Source organism: Staurois parvus, unplaced genomic scaffold, assembly GCF_062004578.1.
Source record: "Staurois parvus isolate SC_StPar_1 unplaced genomic scaffold, SC_StPar_1.0 ptg001435l, whole genome shotgun sequence".
Lineage (NCBI taxonomy): Eukaryota > Metazoa > Chordata > Amphibia > Anura > Ranidae > Staurois > Staurois parvus.
In genome coordinates, this window is record NW_028319231.1 from 531,578 (window position 1) to 549,188 (window position 17,611).

General features: G+C 42.1%; 1 protein-coding gene across 1 annotated transcript in view; it reads left to right on the top strand.

Annotated features, from left to right (window-relative positions):
- LOC149435984 (NACHT, LRR and PYD domains-containing protein 1b allele 3-like) overlaps positions 1-17,226 on the top strand; it is a 45,901-nt gene extending 28,675 nt beyond the window's left edge. Inside the window, exons 6-9 of the mRNA XM_089662187.1 lie at positions 3,589-3,714; positions 8,126-8,267; positions 13,853-13,891; positions 16,417-17,226. Coding sequence (XP_089518313.1) covers positions 3,589-3,714; positions 8,126-8,267; positions 13,853-13,891; positions 16,417-16,688 — 579 coding nt within the window. The 3' untranslated portion in view covers positions 16,689-17,226. The remainder of the gene's footprint in view (positions 1-3,588; positions 3,715-8,125; positions 8,268-13,852; positions 13,892-16,416) is intronic.
- The last annotated feature ends 385 nt before the right edge of the window (positions 17,227-17,611 follow it).

The window sequence follows — 17,611 nt, forward strand, 5'->3', positions numbered from 1 at the left end:
CATGAGTTGTCAGTCTCCCCGACTGTCTATATATAGCGGGGGGGGGGGTTAGCAACCAGTAAATCGCAGCCAGGTGACTGGTGGATTGTGGTCTGGGCTCGCTGAACCGCCATCCCAGAGCATAGAACAGAGTGCAATGCAGAGGGACTACTTGTAAAGTTGGACTGTAGAGTCACATAAGCCGATGCCTCCTCTGTAATGCCGGCTCCTGTCCCATGCTGAGTGATACCAACTGCACTCCACCTCTTATCCCAGCTAACGGTCTTCAGAGTGGTGCCAGCAGCAGGAAAGGAGAGATCTTCAGGTGAGTGTGAAGCAATACACTGGGCATATCAGTATAGGGCTGCTTTCACATTGGTGTGCTGCGGTTTACCCACACTGCGGGTGCAGTGTACCTGCAGCTTTCCCGGGTTTGCTGCGCTAAGCCATAGACTTCTATTGTATTCTGCGGGTTTGGCACACTTTCTGAAAGTGCACCACACCTGAACAATATAATAGAAGTCAATGGTAAAGCGCAGCTAACCCAGGAAAGTTGCAGATGCACTGTGCTGCACCCGTGGTGGAGGTAAGCTGCAGCACATCAATATGAAAGTAGCCTTATAGGGGGCTCAGAATAGTAAAGTTGGACCGTTGTTCGTTCGATTTTCTCATAGTGTGTAATAGACCTAACATGGTAGACTTATGAACAGGGGTATTTGCTAGGTTCAGTGATGCCTTCAAGCCTTTAGCTATTACTTTGTTATTCTTTACCTCGTTGAGGATTCTGCATTGCGCCTTGAGAGTCATCTTGGTTGAGCCCCACTTCTAGGAAGAGTAACCACATTACTAAGCTGTCTCCATTTATAGGCAATTTGTCTCACTGTAGACCAGGGGTCTCCAAACGTTCTATAGAAAGGGCCAGTTTACTGTCCTTTAGACTCTAGGAGGGCCGGACTGTGGCCAGTGGGAGTACACAATTAGTGGGATTAAAAAAAATTACATAGTGCTTGTGGTCAGTAGGAGGAATAGTGCGCAATCATTGGTGTCAGTGGGAGGAATAGTGCCCCATAGTTGGTATCAGTGGGAAGAATAGTGCTCCATCATTGGTGTCAGTGGGAGGAATAGTGTCCCATCATTGGTATCAGTGGAAGGAATAGTGCCCCATTATTGGTATCAGTGGGAGGAATAGGGCCCCCTCGTTGGTGTCAGTGGGAGGAATAGTAGCCCATCAGTGGTGTCAGTGGGAGGAATAGGGCCCCATTATTGGTGTCAGTGGGAGGAATAGTGGCCCATCAGTGGTGTCAATGGGAGGAATAGGGCCCCATCATTGGTGTCAGTGGGAGGAATAGTGTTCCATCAGTGGTGTGAATGAGAAGAATAGTGCCCCATCAGTGTTGTCAGTGGGAGGAATAGCGCCCTATCATTGGTGTCAGTGGGAGGAATAGTGCCCCATCATTGGTATCAGTGGGAGGAATAGTGTCCCATCAGTGGTGTCAATGAGAGGAATAGAGCCCCATCACTGGTGTCAGAGGGAGGAATAGTGCCCCATCAGTGGTGTCAATGGGACGAATAGGGCCCCATAATTGGTGTCAGTGGGAAGAATAGGGCCTCAATGTTGGTGTCAGTTAGAAGAATAGTGCACCATAGTTGGTATCAGTGGGAAGAATAGGGCCCCTTCATTGGTGTCAGTGGAAGGAATATCATTGGTGTCAGTGGGAGTAATAGGACCCCATCATTGGTGTCAGTGGAAGGAATATCATTGGTGTCAATGGGAGCAATAGGGCCCCATCATTGGTGTCAATGAGAGGTATAGGGCCCCATCATTGGTGTCAGTGGGAGGAATAGTGCCCCATCATTGGTGTCAGTGGGAGAAATAGTGCCCCATCATTGGTGTCAGTGGGAAGAATAGGGCCTCATCGTTGGTGTCAGTTGGAAGAATGGTGCCTAATGGTTGGGAGGAATAGTGCCTCGCATCAGTGGAAGAAACAGAGCCTGAAGATAAAAGCCAGCAGAGGGCCGCATCCACCCCGCGGGCCACAGCTTGGAGACCACTGCTGTAGACCGATGAAGGCCTAAACATTTTGAGATTCCAGCCTTATGCATATTAATTACTCGTGATTGAAACATCTTCAGAGAGCTCCATTTTGTGAAGCATGGTTCACATCAGTCGATGGCTCTTATAAACAGCAATCGCAAACTGTTTAATCATCTTTTATCAGTCAAAGTAGCTCTGAGCTACACCTTCAAACTCATTCCATTATTTGGACTTCAGGTGCGATGACTTCTGACTCCAAGTAGCTTTCGTTGTCTATGGGTTGACTTATGTTTTCCTCCAGCACTATGAATGTTTAATGGATGCGTTCAATAAAGACACGAAAAACTAGAATTGTGTGTTATCAGCTCAAGAACATTGTTTGTGTCGAGTGTTGTGACTGAGACGAGGATCAGATCACATTTTATAGCAAATACCTGCAGAAAAGGAGTTAATTCCCTGGGGGTTCACATACTTTTTTCTTACCACTGAAATAAAATGATTCACTAATAGGACTCAAATACATCAGCTTTTTTCAGCCTTGTTTTAGTGTTTTTTTTTTAGCCCTCCTTGGTTCTCCATGATGAAAATAATTGTACTTGTTGAATTTAGCTTTACTATTTATTTCAGGTACTTATATAGAGCTGTCAATTTACACAGCGCTTTACATATATATTGTACATTCACATCAGTCCCCGCCCCCGAGGAGCGTACAATCTAATGTTCCTAACTCACATTCATACATACACATACTAGGGCCAATTTAGACAGGAGCCAGTTAACCTCCCAGCATGTCTTTGGAATGTAAGAGGAAACTGGAAAAAACCCACACTGGCACAGGGAGAACATGCAAACTCCGGACAGGTGGTGCTGTGGTTGGGATTTGAACCAACGACCCCGGTACTGCCAGGGGGAAGTACTAACCATTTAGCCACTGTGCTGATCTAGCTTCCCATATGGAATAAAAATATATATGAAATATATTTTAAAAATATTCTCCCCAAATATAGTGCCATATATTTGAAATACTAAAATTGTGCAATTTTGGCCACATTCTATATATATATATATATATATATATATATATATATATATATATATAGAGAGAGAGAGAGAGAGAGAGAATATATAATATATACTGCATGTTGAATTATTTTTTTATATGTTGAAAAAAAATCTGAAAAATATATTTGAAATATATATTTTTGAAATATATTCTTCAGATTTTTAACATATAAAAAGTCATTTTAACATATATTCTTACATATATTTGTAAATTCATTCCAAAAATGTAGATTTGTATTTTTAAAGACATACAGTGTATTTGAAATGTATTTTTAAAAATATGTTTTATTTTTTGTAATAAAAACTCATTTCAACATGCAGTGTATATATATATATATATATATATATATATATATACACAGTATATTTTATATATATTTTTCTTCATGTGGGTTATATTGCTAATTAAGTGAGAAGCACACGCCTTGTACATGACTGCTGTTTTACATTGTGGATTATTCAGGGGACATTTTTATTCATTTAAAATAATTCTTTGTTTCCATTACATACAGAGACTTGATGATCAGAAGGAAAAAACTGGATTTAATAAGATTGATAAACCTTCCAACACCATATTAATCTCTGGGGAAACGTACAAAGTGAATGCTGAAGGACCGAACGCCAGTGTTATACCAGAGGTAATACTTGGCAGTATTTTTAGTGTGCTTTACTAATCGGAATCTGGAAGCCCTTTAAAAATAGGAGGGTCTCTAGGTACCATCCCACTATATGAAGGAGTGCCCCTCTTCAATCACAAAAAAGTAAATAGTGTGTAGCACTCTCCAAGTTAGGGAATAGGATGCTAGGTACATTTAGTCTGGCTCCTCTGTGTCCAGTGGAGCAGTTGTTGATTGCTTTATCCTGCTCAGTTTTTCACAGGCTGCTGGTCTGATTCTATCCCCTGCATTCTAGGGGGTTCTGGAATCACAGTGGGAGGAAAGGCAGAAGGGCAGTGTGAATATTTATGGGGAGGTGTACCAAGTAGGTGGCTGGAAAACCCCTAAATAGTTTGAGGCCCGGAGCAGAAATTGAGTAGGTCCAGTCCTGCAGGAGGAGCCCCTAACCTGAAGGGGCTCTGCCCCTAAGGGCACTTTGCTTGAATGCTGCATTATTCTCCATGAGGTCCCAACTGTAGCATAACTATTTGGGACCTCATTTAGAGGGCCTATTTGAAGGGTTTCAACCGGGATTCTGGTCTAGAGAACTTACTGAAGAGTGCCTGATGGAGGTTAGAAGGATGTTTCCTGCTGTCCTGTGGCATTGTGTTTTCTCCCTCACTGAAGAGTGCCCAGTGAATATCTGAAGGAAGCAACCAGTCATCCCGTGGCATTGTGAGTACCGACCTAACTCAGGGCCTCAGTGACTGTGTGCGGTTCTCTCCTTTTCTGAAGGCCCTTTTGTGTTAGAAGACTTCCATGATCTAATATCTAATATCTGATTATTAACATTACTAACATATGTATGAATGTGTCGGATCCTAACCCCCTGGCGGTATTCCCGAGTGTAGCTCGGGGTTAACTTTCAGTACCACAAGCAGTAACCCCGAGCTACACTCGGGTGTACCCTGCAGCGCTTCTCCAGCGATCCCTCCAGCACTTACCTTGTCCTGCACTCCCGGGATGTCCCCTTGCAGTGTCCCCTGTAATGTCCTCCGGCTGATGCCGGCATCTGTCTTCCGGATTCCGTTCCCAGCGAGCGTCGGGACGTACGGGGGACAGAACCGGCAGGAATTTCAAAAATGTAAAAAAGTGACATTCACTCAGTACACTAAAATCTGATAGTATTCCTGTTTCAAACCATTTCACATACATTTTGTCCCGAGTGCTTTGTCCGGCGCCCTGCCTGCATTATTACTGTTCTTTCTGCCTTGAAACTGAGAAACGTCCATGGCGTCCAAAAAGCGTCCCTTTAGGTCAAAATCGGTTTTAGACCGGCTAGAGAACAGCGATAGTAAATCAGAACCACTTGCAGAATTGAGTGATAATGATTCGTGGGGGAAATTCCTCATCAGACACTGAAAACGATTCTGCGACTTTGCTCAGCGATGTGCGAACTTGGCGCTATATTTCACATTTCAGTGTTTTTGGTTTGATTATGTTATTGAATTAAATGTATTATTATTATATTATTATTTTTATGATTATTTATTATATTATAATTTATGATTTTGTGTTTCAAGTTGTTCAGACAGATTTCAGGGAGTTATTCCTAAGAATTACAGGCCTACAATAAAAAAAAACATATTTCCATTGAAAATAATGTACCGCTTTGAGCACAGAAATACTGACATAATCAGACCGCTAGGGAGGTTAATAGAATAGTTGAGTTGTTATATTTCTATTTGTTCTAGATTGGGAAACGTAAGATAAACAGACTTTTATTTACACATGTGAAAGTATGTGGATATATATATATATCTTGTTCTTTTTCTCTACATTCTAGCAAAACGTGGTAGTAATTAGTCATGAATTGGCTAGCTAGTTTTTCTTTTCCTCCCCCTTCTCTGTGGGTAGGAGCTATCACCCCCGGTTCACTTGCTATGGGGGCACCTACTGCTCCATGTGTCCATTTACACATGGAGCTGTGGTGCCCCCCCCCTCTCTTCTCAGTGGTTCACTTGCTGTGATTTACAACAGCAGGAGTCAATGGCTCCCTCTTCTGTCTCTGCCAATGAGAAGAGGGAGTCCCAGGATAGCCGAGACTCTAGTGCACATCGCTGGATCGAGAGGGGGCTTAGGTGAGTATTATGAGAGGATGGGGGGATGCTGCACACAGAAGGTTTTTGACCTTCATGCATAGAATGCATGACGGTAAAAAAGCCTTTAGCCTTTACAACCACTTTAATGTTTCATTTTTCACCTACAGTTAGACCCCGTCCACAAACACAGCATAGTACAGTACAGCAGTTTACACAATTTTGCACAAATAGGGTCTCTAAAGATGTTAGGTAGTCAGGAAATTGTCTATCACATTCTGAGACACATTTTGAGAAGTAAAAAAAAAAGTTGTTTTTTGCAGGAACACCAATCAGCACAGCACTGAAGGTTGCTGCTCACAGAATACATACGCCCATGCCTGATAAGAGACATGGTGAGTATTTTGCAGATCTAATTTTATGTCACAAGGTTTTGAAAAATAAAATAAAATAAAAAAACACATTTTTGTTTTCTTTCTTCATTTTCCAAAAACCTGTAGCAACAAATGAGATCTGCAAAATACTCACCATGCCTTTTAACAAATATCTTGGGGTGTCTACTTTCCACAAGGCTTCATTTGGGGGGTGTTTGTACTATCCTGGCATTTTAGGGCCTATGAAGCTAATATATAGTCAGTAAATCAAATGAAGATGTTATGCCCTTTAAAAGCCTGAAGGTGCTCATTGGTTTTGGGCCCCCACATGTGGCTAGGCTTCCAAAAAGTCTCACCCTTGTGGTATCCTTATACTCAGCCGAAGAAGCAAAATGTGTTTTGGGATGTAATTCCATGTATACCCATGTAGTGTGTGAGAAATATAAAAAAAAAAAGTGGTAAAAACTTAGTACATCATGGACTCAACATGCCTCTCAGCAAATACCTTAGGGTATATCCTTTCCAAAAAGAGGTCATTTGGGGGGTGTTTGTACTATCCTGGTATTTTAGCACCTCAAGAAATGTGACAGATAGTGAGAAAGTAAAACCTGCATACATTCCAGTACTGTAGGTATATCATGGTTTGTAGATGCTATAACTTTCACACAAACCAATTAACGTACACTTATTGGGATGTTTTGTTTTACCAAAGACATGTAGTAGAATACATTTTGACATAGATTTGTGAAGACATTTGATTTTATTGAATATGTTTTATAACAGAAATTAGAAAATTTTTGGTCTGTTTTTGTGTATATAATAAAAAATTAATGTGGGTTCACTCGGTGCGGCATACAACCTGTGATTCATACAGGAACTGCACCTCATTCCTGTTCAAATCATATGTGAGTTCTGTGTGGTGCAACTTGAGCCATATATTTTGTACGGCTCAAATCGCAGCTGCATTCGCACCAAAAAGGTGCAGGACCTGTTTTTTGGTCCGCACTAGGATTGAATTGCATGGGTATTCACACCCATGCTATCTGATTCTGCACATCACACCGCATTTTGTGGACCAATTTCAGGGTGTTGTTAACATAGACACCGGCAGGGGTCCGATTGTTATGCGTTGTGGAATTCGCACAGAAACCGCTGCAAATGACGCGCCTCATCAGTGTGAATCCAAGCTGAAAAACCCAGTGGTGATCAACAACCACCAAAATAAAGCTCTATTTGTGTGAAAAAAATTATATTAATTTCATTTGGGTACAGCGTTGCACAACCGCGCAATTGCCAGTTAACGTAACACAGACTGAGTAGCAAAAAAATGCTCTGGTCATGAAGGGTTAAAACCTTTCCGGTCGTCAAGTGGTTAAGGGAGCAGTATTGTTAAAGCTCTTTTGGCTGTACAGTACTCCGCCTCTGGATCACAGGAGTGCACTTCGTTCTGCACTCCTGTTCCCCTTTTCCAGCCAACAGCGGGCTAAAACCCGTCACTCAGCCTGTCCAGGCTTGACAAAAATCCCGACTTTACAGTTTGCATCCACCCAGATGCCTGGACCGGCAGCTGGCTCAGCTCCTCCCACCCCCTCCATAGGGGAAGGGCAGAGCAGAGAACCAAGGACTGACAGTCAAAGCTCTCTGTTCAGAGCAGAGTGGGAGAACTGAGCGATCAGCAGTGTTTGATCGCTCAATTCTCGGGTTAGAGCCGGCAGGAGACAGCTGCAGCTGGGATTGGTGCTGCAGCCATCTAGTTATAATTTTTTATTCTTCTGTATTCCCACACTTTTCTTTTAAAATATAACTTGTACATACATTTCTGTTACCCCTAAATGGTGCTAGCTCCAGCAGATGCCATTGTCACCTTTAGGAAATGCCCCGTCATCCATGTTTGTATTGTGAATGTAATAATAATAATATTAATAAGAATAAGAATGTTGATGAGCCCATAACAAACTAAACATTTTATATATTTTTTAGTCTTTGAAGTTTAAACTGAACAATGCTATAGAAGATCTCCCCTTTGCGGAAATCAATATAGGAGGAAGTGCAACATCGATTTCTCTGAAGTTGGCTCCAGCTGAGGGTCAGAAGTCCATCTGGACAGGGGCACTGACAAGAGGTATTATTATAGTAACTGACTAGAGTTTGTCTTCCCATCTTCTTGTGCTGGGAAATTTTAATTTTCTCCTAAAGAGGTTTATTTATAAAAATAATCACTTTGCAAATTTCTCACCATTCATGCAAACGTAACCAACAATACCTATAAGTTGGCAATATGTGTGAAATAATATGGGCAGCACATTGGCTAAGTGGTTAGCACTTCCGCCTAGCAGCAGTAGGGTGGGTTGATTGAATTCCAACCACAGCACTACCTGAGTTTGTATGCGTAGCCAGGTGCTAACATAAGGCCCCTTTAGGAGAAAGAAAGATGGGCAGTGTAACGGAACCGGTACCCGACCGCACTTGGGTATATTCCGCAGCTTCCCCTGTCAGAACACCATCCATGGGCCACACCCTTGAAATCCCTCAGGAAATAGACAGCACCCAGCTCTTCTTAAACAGGAAGCCAACTCTACTTTATTTTACACAAACAACAGGATATATACAGAGGGCGGGGAAACAACCAAGAACAGGAAATACATCATCACCCCTCCCCATCCCATCAAGACACAGAACAATGGGATGAAACACATGGCAAAGGACATTGACCAACCCCCACACCAATACACAAACAGTACATCCCATAATAGTTGGCTGGACAGGAAGACACAGCACAATGGGGGGTAGCACATGGCAAACAGACAATGGACAGCCATGTGGCCTAGACAAAGGACAACACACAAATGCACAATACTGGGACATTCACATGTACACCCTGTACCCTTAAACAGGCACAGGGTGGGTTAAACATAATGATTTGGGGAGATGATACAGAGGTCCCCCCACCCCCAAAAGTCACTCCCGTCACAGGCAGCACAGTGGCTAAATGGTTAGCCCTTACGCCTGGCAGTACTAGGATCATTGGTTTGAATCCCAACCACGGCACCACCTGCATGGAGTTTGCATGTTCTCCCTTTGCCTGCGTGGGTTTCCTCTCCAGTTACTCCAGGTACTCCAGTTCAGGGGTGGACTGACAACTCATGGGGCCCCCAGGCAATAGTGGATAATGGGTCCCCTGTGTCCTTGCCCAAACTCAAAAAAGCCTATGAAAAAGGTACCAGGGGCATCTCATGGGGCCCCCTACTGACCCTGGGCCCTCAGGCAGTGCCCGAGTTTCCAAATGATCAGTCCGCCCCTGCTCCGGTTACCTCCCACACTCCAAAGACATGCTAACCATTTAGCTACTGTGCTGCCCATAAGTTAGAAGCTGATTGGCTACCAAGCACAGCTGCACCAGATTTTGCACTCTCCAGTATTAGTAAATCAACACCAAAGTGTCTATAATGACATTTGTTTTGTTTCGGATAATGGAAGGATTAAACCCTTTGTTAAGTTTTTATTGCGGTCTGTGTCTCTAGTGGGGACATTCACCCTCTCTATCTATCCTGATTACTATTGACTCATGACAGAAAGCGATGGGAAACCAAAAGATTTCGTTCAAGTAAGAGAAATGGGGAAATCCTATATAGAGAGGTTTCCACTCACTTCCCATCCTGCTGACAATGTTTTACCAGAAAGGAAGTAAACCGCAAAAATATTACAGACTTTCCCTAAGTTCCTTTCCTGTTTATAATGGTTTCAACAGACAGGAAATAAGGGCAAGCTGGCCTTCTAACAGAGTCCTGTAAAGCAGTAATAACCAGGGAGAGGTTCCAAACCTTAGCCGCTCCAACCAAAACCAAAATAATAGGATTTTAGCTTGACATGCACTTTATAGTGTTGTAAGGGACAGTTTTATCTCCCCCGTAATGGCTGTGTGTGCTTTGATTTACTTGTATTCTTTCCTTGTCTCAGCCAAAAAGTCAACTCATCATCAGGCTGTACGGTTCCCACAGAACCCAACCTGACTAGGTCTTCTCTAGGGGAAGATAATAATGGACTCTGGCCAATAGAATAACTCTTTACAGGACAGAGAGGACTATTCTGCTACAGTTGCAAGAAAAAGTATGTGAACCCCTTGAGATTACGTGGAGTTTTGCATGAATTGGGCATAAAATGTGCTCATCTAAGTCACAACAATAGAAGAACACAGTCTGCTGAACATAATACTACACACACATTAGATGTTGCCATGGTTTAATTGCACATAACATGTAAACATTCACAGTGCAGGGAGGAAAAAGTATGTGAACCTTTGGACTTAATAACTGGTTGACCCTCCTTTGGCAGCAATAACCTCAACCAAACGTTTCCTGTAGTTGCAGATCAGACCTGCACAACGATCTGGAGTCATTTTGTTAGCATGTGCCAGATATTTCTGTAGGTCTTTAGCTGACACTCTGGGATTCTTCTTTACCTCATGCAGCATTCTGCGCTGTGCTCCTGCAGTCATTTTTACAGGACGACCACGCCTAGGGAGAGTAGCAACAGTGCTAAACTTTCTCCATTTGTAGACAGTCTGTCTTACCGTGGACACATGAACATCAAGGCTTTTGGAGATACTTTTGTAACCCTTTCCAGCTTCATGCAAGTCAACAATTCTTGATCGTAGGTCTTCTGAGAGCTCTTTTCTGCGAGGCATGGTTCTTATCAGACAGTGCTTCTTGAAACCAGTAAACCCAAAACAGGTGTGTGTTTTTTAAGGGCAGGACAGCTGTCAGCAACACATCCAATATCATCACACTGATTGGAGTCAAGGTTGGCTCACTCCTGGCTTCAATTAGCTCTGGGAGAAGTCATTAAGCTAGGGCCTCACATATTTTTTCCTCCCTGCACTGTGAATGTTTACATGTTATGTGCAATTAAACCATGGCAACATCTAATGTTTGTGTAGTATTATGTTCAGCAGACTGTGTTCTTCTATTGTTGTGACCTAGATGACGTTCAGAGCACATTTTATGCCCAATTCATGCAAAACTCCACGTAATCCCAAGGGGTTCACATACTTTTTCTTGCAACTGTATATTGTTTCCTGAAGTGTACCAATAGAGATACTCAAGTTGCAATTCTCTTCATCTGTCTTTGTAAGGTGCTTTGCTAGTATGGCACAAGTCACAGAGACTTATGGCTAACTAACCCACATGAACTCCAAACAATAAGGATGTTCAAAGCAGTAAATGGTTTGAATATATTTGCCTTCCTTCTACTCCCACTTCATAAAAACACAAATATGATATCAGATGTTAGACTAGGTCCACCCAATAACACTCAGATAAGTGTTCCCTGTTCACTCAGAATGTTACCTGTAGTGTTGGACAATCAATAGCGCTGCAGTTCACATTTATGTGATGGGCCGACACAAAGTGGCACATAATTGTGAAGTGGAAGGAAAATGAGAAATGGTTTTCAAAATTTTTAAGAAATAAATCTGTGAAAAGTGTGTCGGCATTTGTATTCAGCCCCCCGGAGTCAATACTTTGTAGAACCCCCTTTGGCTGCAATTCCAGCTGCAAGTCTTTTTGGGGATGTCTCTTTGCACATCTAGAGAGGGACATTTCTGGCCATTCTTCTTTGCAGAATCCCTCAAGCTCTGTCAGATTGGATGGAGAGCGTCTGGGAACAGCAATTTTCAGGTCTGGCCACAGATTCTCCATTGGATTTCAGTCTGGACTGTGACTGGGCCATGCTAACACATGAATATGCCTTGATCTAAACCATTCCATTGTAGCTCTGGCTGGATGTTTCGGGGCGTTGTCCTGCTGGAAGGTGAACCTCCACCCCGGTCTCAAGTCTTTTGTAGTGTCAGGGCTCTGTCCACAGCAGAGGTACTCGGAGACCTGGTATTCCTGCCAGTACTTTGCATGGCAGCAGAAATGCACATTGGTGAACATCTATGCGCATTGGTGCACGGATGCAAGCAGGAACACACATGCGCACTGGTGCACAGTTACACACACATTAGCCCAGTTTGGTGCTAGATGGCCTTTATAAGGAAGCCCGTCACTCTCTCAAATTGCTGGTTGATCTCTGACTCCCCAGTACCTTTGTCCCATGTTCCCTTGCTATTGTGATCTGCTGTTACTGACTTGGCTTGTTCCTGGACATGTCTTCTCTGCCTGACTCCTGATCTGACCTTGGCTTGACTAATGGATATTCTCACTTGCTGTCCTGTGTATGACCCCAGCTATCCATCTGACTATGTCTGCTCTAATCCTCACATGGCATCTGACCCTGGCTTTGAACTGACTACTCTGCTTTCCTCTGCTACTCTGAAGACCCTATCTCTCACAGGCACCACCTATCTGCAGACACCATTCCAGAGAATCAGCTGTGCTCCTGAGTGTACCTCTGACAAGTATTGTCAGTCAGCTCATCTTTACAGGCACTCCTGCAGGCGACCATGCTACTTTTGGCCTGACTCCTGTCCCATCTCCAGGGCAATCTGGAAGGGACGCCCTCTCTCCATTGGCCTCCAGCACCAGGTACGTGATATGCAGACTCTAACAGGTTTTCTTCTAAGATTGCCCTGTATTTAGCTCCATCCATCTTCCCATCAACTCTGACCAGTTTCCCTGTCCCTGCTGAAGAAAAGCATCCCCACAACATGATGCTGCCACCACCATGTTTCACAGTGGGGATGGTGTGGTCATGGTGAGGTGCAGTGTTAGTTTTCTACCAAACATAACATTTTGATTTTAGGCCAAAAAGTTCAATTGTGGTCTCATCTGACCAGAGCCCCTTCTTCCACATGTTTGCTGTGTCCCCCACATGGCTTCTCAAAAACTGCAAACAGGACTTCTTATGGCTTTCTTCAAGCAATGGCTTTCTTCTTGATACTCTTCCATAAAGGACAGATTTGCGGAGTGCACGACTAACAGTTGTCCTGTGGACAGATTCTCCCCCCTGAGCTGTGATCTCTGCAGCTCCTCCAGAGTTCTAATGGGCCTCTTGGCTAATTCTCTGATGAATGCTCTCCTTGCCCGGCCTGTCAGTTTAGGTGGACGGCCATGTCTTGGTAGGGTTGCAGTTGTGCCGTACTCTTTCCATTTTCGGATGATGGATTGAACAGTGCTCCGTGAGATGGTCAAAGCTTGGGATATGTTTTTATAACCTAACCCTGTTTTAAACTTCTCCACAGCTTTATCCCTGACCTGGCTGGTGTGTTCCTTGGCCTTCATGATGCTGTTTGTTCACTAATGTTCTCTAACAAACCACCTCTGATGACTTCACAGAACAGCAGGATTTATACTGAGATCACATGACACACAGGGGGACTCTATTTACTAATTAGGTGACATCTGAAGACAATTGGTTCCACTAGATTTTAGTTAGGGGTATCAGAGTAAAGGGGGCTGAATAAAAATGCACACCACATTTTTCAGATATTTATTTGTAAAAAATTTTGAAAACTATTTCTTATTTTTCTTCCACTTCACAATTATGTGCCACTTTGTGTTGGTCTATCACATTGAATCCCAATAAAATACATTGACGTTTTTGGTTGTAACATGACAACATGGGGAACATTTCAAGGGAGAGGAAGACTTTTCAAGGCACTGTACTTTTTATTAGGAATGATTCCATTGTTCCTGTGCATGTGTGCATGAAATAATTGATAGGAAGCTATAAAAACTGCCTGATAATAATGTAACCTTATATTTTCAGCTGATTTGGAAGACCAGTCAGAGATGGTGAAACAGACCGGTATGTTGGAACTTCCATTGTCACAGCAATTGGGCTGAAAATAATAAACATTAGAACATATAAAAAAGATGGCTGAAAAAAAACAAATGGTCCATCGTGTCTGTCTTAATGGTTTTTTATTTACCTTTTTCTGATAAAAGACCTATGTTTATACCAAACGTGTTTTCACTTACTGTTGATTGTCTCACTTTTCAGCCATGTCCCCCCTTTTCCTTCTTTCCTCCAGACTGTATATACAAGTTCCTGAAGTCTCTAATGATATGTTTGTATATATCACTTCTTAAAGTTGACCATTCATTAACCATTAGCCGCCCGGCCAATGGCCGTTTGGCGGCTTCAAAAGTGTCTCTGCACTCCGGGTGCACGCCATTTGGCGTGCTCCCGCACATGCGCAGTTTGCGCTAATGCAGAGCGGCGCAGGAGTGCGATCTGTCACCGGCCGTGCACCTCGGACACGGCCGATGACAGATCCGAGTACCGGCTCCCGTTGCTGGTACCATGTGACCTGCTGTGACCAATCACAGCAGGTCACATGACAGTTGTATACAATGGATGGCTTCATTCATGATGCCATCCATTGTATACTAGTGCCTAGCTGTGAATGGTCACAGCTAATCACATGCACATGTCATGTGATTAGCTGTGACCAAATTACAGCTAAGCACAAAAAAAAAAAAAAAAAAAAAAAGCAGCTGAATGAATCGATTTCATTCAGGTAAATGCTTGCTTATAGCAAAGTAATTATTTGCTATAAGCAAATTGTGTGAAAAAAAAAAAAAATACTGATCACTTCCCCAAAGTAGTACAATGTTACTATGGTAACATTGTACTACTTTGGTCATAGTAAAATCTTAAAAAAAAATCTTAAAAAAAATAAAATGTAATAAAAAATTTAAATATAATAAAAAAAATATATATATATATATTTTTTTTCATACTGTCACCAGTCAGTGTCCATGTTCACCGCCATGCCAGTTATATGATGACGCTGTACTGCACTGGTGACAGTATGTAAAAAAAAAATTGTGAAAATAATATTTTTAATTTTTTAATTTTCCGAAAAATTATGACAAAAAAATACAACTTCAAAAAACTTGCCATTCCTCTTATGAAGTATGTCGGACTGTCTACTCTGCAAAAAGGGGTCATTTGGGGATATCTGTACTGTGCTGACATTCTTGGACCTCAAGAAATTAGATTGGCTGTCAGTACTTCAGGATTGATCAATATTCAGATCTATACCATAGTTTGTGAACTCTATAACTTTCCTACAAACTAAATAATACATCCTAATTTGGGTTATTTTCACCAAAGACATGTAGCAGAATACATCTCGGCCTAAATTTATGAAGAACAATTATTTATTTGTAAACTTTTATAACAGAAACAAAGAAAAATGTGTTTTTTTTTCAAAATTTTTGGTCTTTTTTTGTTAATTTAGCAAAAAATAAAAACCCCAGCGGTGATTAAATACCACCAAAAGTAAGCTCTAGTTGTGTGAAGAAAATGATAAAATTTTAGTTTGGGTACAGTATGACCGCGCAATTGTCATTCAAAGTGTGAGAGCGCTGAAACGTGAAAAATGGCCTGGGCAGGAAGGTGTAAAATTGCACGGTATTGAAACGGTTAAAACTCACCCTTAAAATGAATAAACAAGGCTTTTGCCCATATTACCAAATCAAGTTACTACTTTGAAAACTCTGTGGGTAGGTGCATCATGGTGTGGTGGCAGAAAACACTTCCAGTGAAGAGAAATGGAAATATATTTTGTAATGAACGTTCGGTAATACACAACAGACCTGGCAGGAAGGCAACCCAACCAGGAACACTCACAGCATGCAACAGCAGTGTGTCAGTAAAAGCAGGCCTCAGGTGTGCAGACAGTGTCTGTCTCGAGGGTGGAATGCGGCCTGGCTGGTCCATACCCAAGTGGGGAGGCTTCTACATAGGATGGCATATCCCTGCACTTCCCTGACAGTATGCTCATTTCCTGCCAGATGGGTAGCCTGTTCCTTCTCAGGCTACAAGCAGAAATGCTCACCAAACCTCGAAGACAGGGTTTTAAATAGACACTGCCTGACCCAAGATGGCCGCAAAAGTCTCATGGGGTGCCAGCATGAAATGCAATGACCCCCAATGACCCAGGAAACCATAGAGAAACTAAGTTCTTCTGGACCTCCTCTCCTGTTGCAGTGTTGAGTTCCACCTGCAGCGGAGAAAGCAGACTGGGCCTGCCTGCAACTCACTCATTAAAAAAATGTGGCTCTTAAGCTTCCTATGCAAAGGTCCTTCTTTTTAATTAAACCCTGTCTGTTAGCCGTGCAATGAGATAAGGGTCCAGCAACGGAAAAAAGCAACTATGGCTACCTTCTTCTTTAAGAATAATCACTGTAAAAATGACCCAAACTAAGATTTCACATCCCAACCGTTAGGTGAAAATTCAGCAAATGTCTCAGATACCTACACGCCATTTAAAAAAAAACAAAAAAACAATTTATAAAAAAAATATCTTTTTATTCACACAGGTGAATCTGGCGAACATTTTGTGATGAAGCACAGAGCGAGCCTCATACAAAGAATAGTTTCTACTGACTCAGTCATAGACGACCTGCTTAGTAAAAAAATCTTAGCACGTGAAGAATGCGATAACGTAAACAGCAGGTCAACCCCACAGGAGAAGATGAGAACGATCTACGATTATGTGAGTCGCTTGGGAAAGAAAGAAAAGGATTCCTTCTATGAGGTCCTCAAGAAACACAATGCTGGGGTCATCAAGGATCTGGAGGCTAAAAGATAAACACATGATGTAGCATTATATGAGAACGGCCATCTTTGGGGAAGAAATGGTATAATCTCTGTGGTTTCTGCCTGTAATCTCTAATCTTTTGTGAATGTTGAGTTATCTAGGCTTCATATTGCTTGTTCTGTAACCTTTTTATATGTTTGTAGTCGGGATGCACCAATACCCTTTTTTTAATCGGTGAGTAAGAGTACCAATACTTTCAGCTGAGCACCCGCCGATAATGAGTACCAATACTTTGCGGTGTGATGACACTACATGGGCCAGTACAGGGAACGCTTGTCTACCAATTGTGCGAGGAAATGAAATTTTCTTACTTTTTTACTTATTTTATTCTTATTGACTTTATATGAATTTTATATACTCCTAAAATTCTTTATTACTTGTATTTAGAAGAATAATTGAGAAATATTTTATATTGCGTTTCCAAAGATATAATTTTACACCATCTGTTTTTACGAACAAAATATAATTTGCATTGTGCCACCTTTTGCTGCTTTTGAAAGAATTAAAAACTTTCCTACCTTTCTTCACATTCCTGTCAGAGGTTTCTGTTTTGTGTACAAACATGCGAAATGGCTCTGTACTGATTAATGCAAAGAAACAAACAGAGGGCACACAGGCCTAGTGCATTGCCTGCTATAAAATGGATTTATTAGATGAAAAAGTAATATACTCACAAAGGCAATAGAATCAAAAGGCACATCAAATGAATAGCAGCATGGTCCAATCTCCCTGGAAGGTGTATGGTGGGGGAGTGTAGACCTCAGAATACTGACGCGTTTCGAGGCCTTTGATTTTTTTGCCTGTGTAAGTATATTACTGTTTCATCTAATACATTCATTTTATAGAAGGTAATGCACTAGGCCTGTGCGCCCTCTATTTGTTTGTTTCTTTGCATGTAGTTCATTTGGATTCCC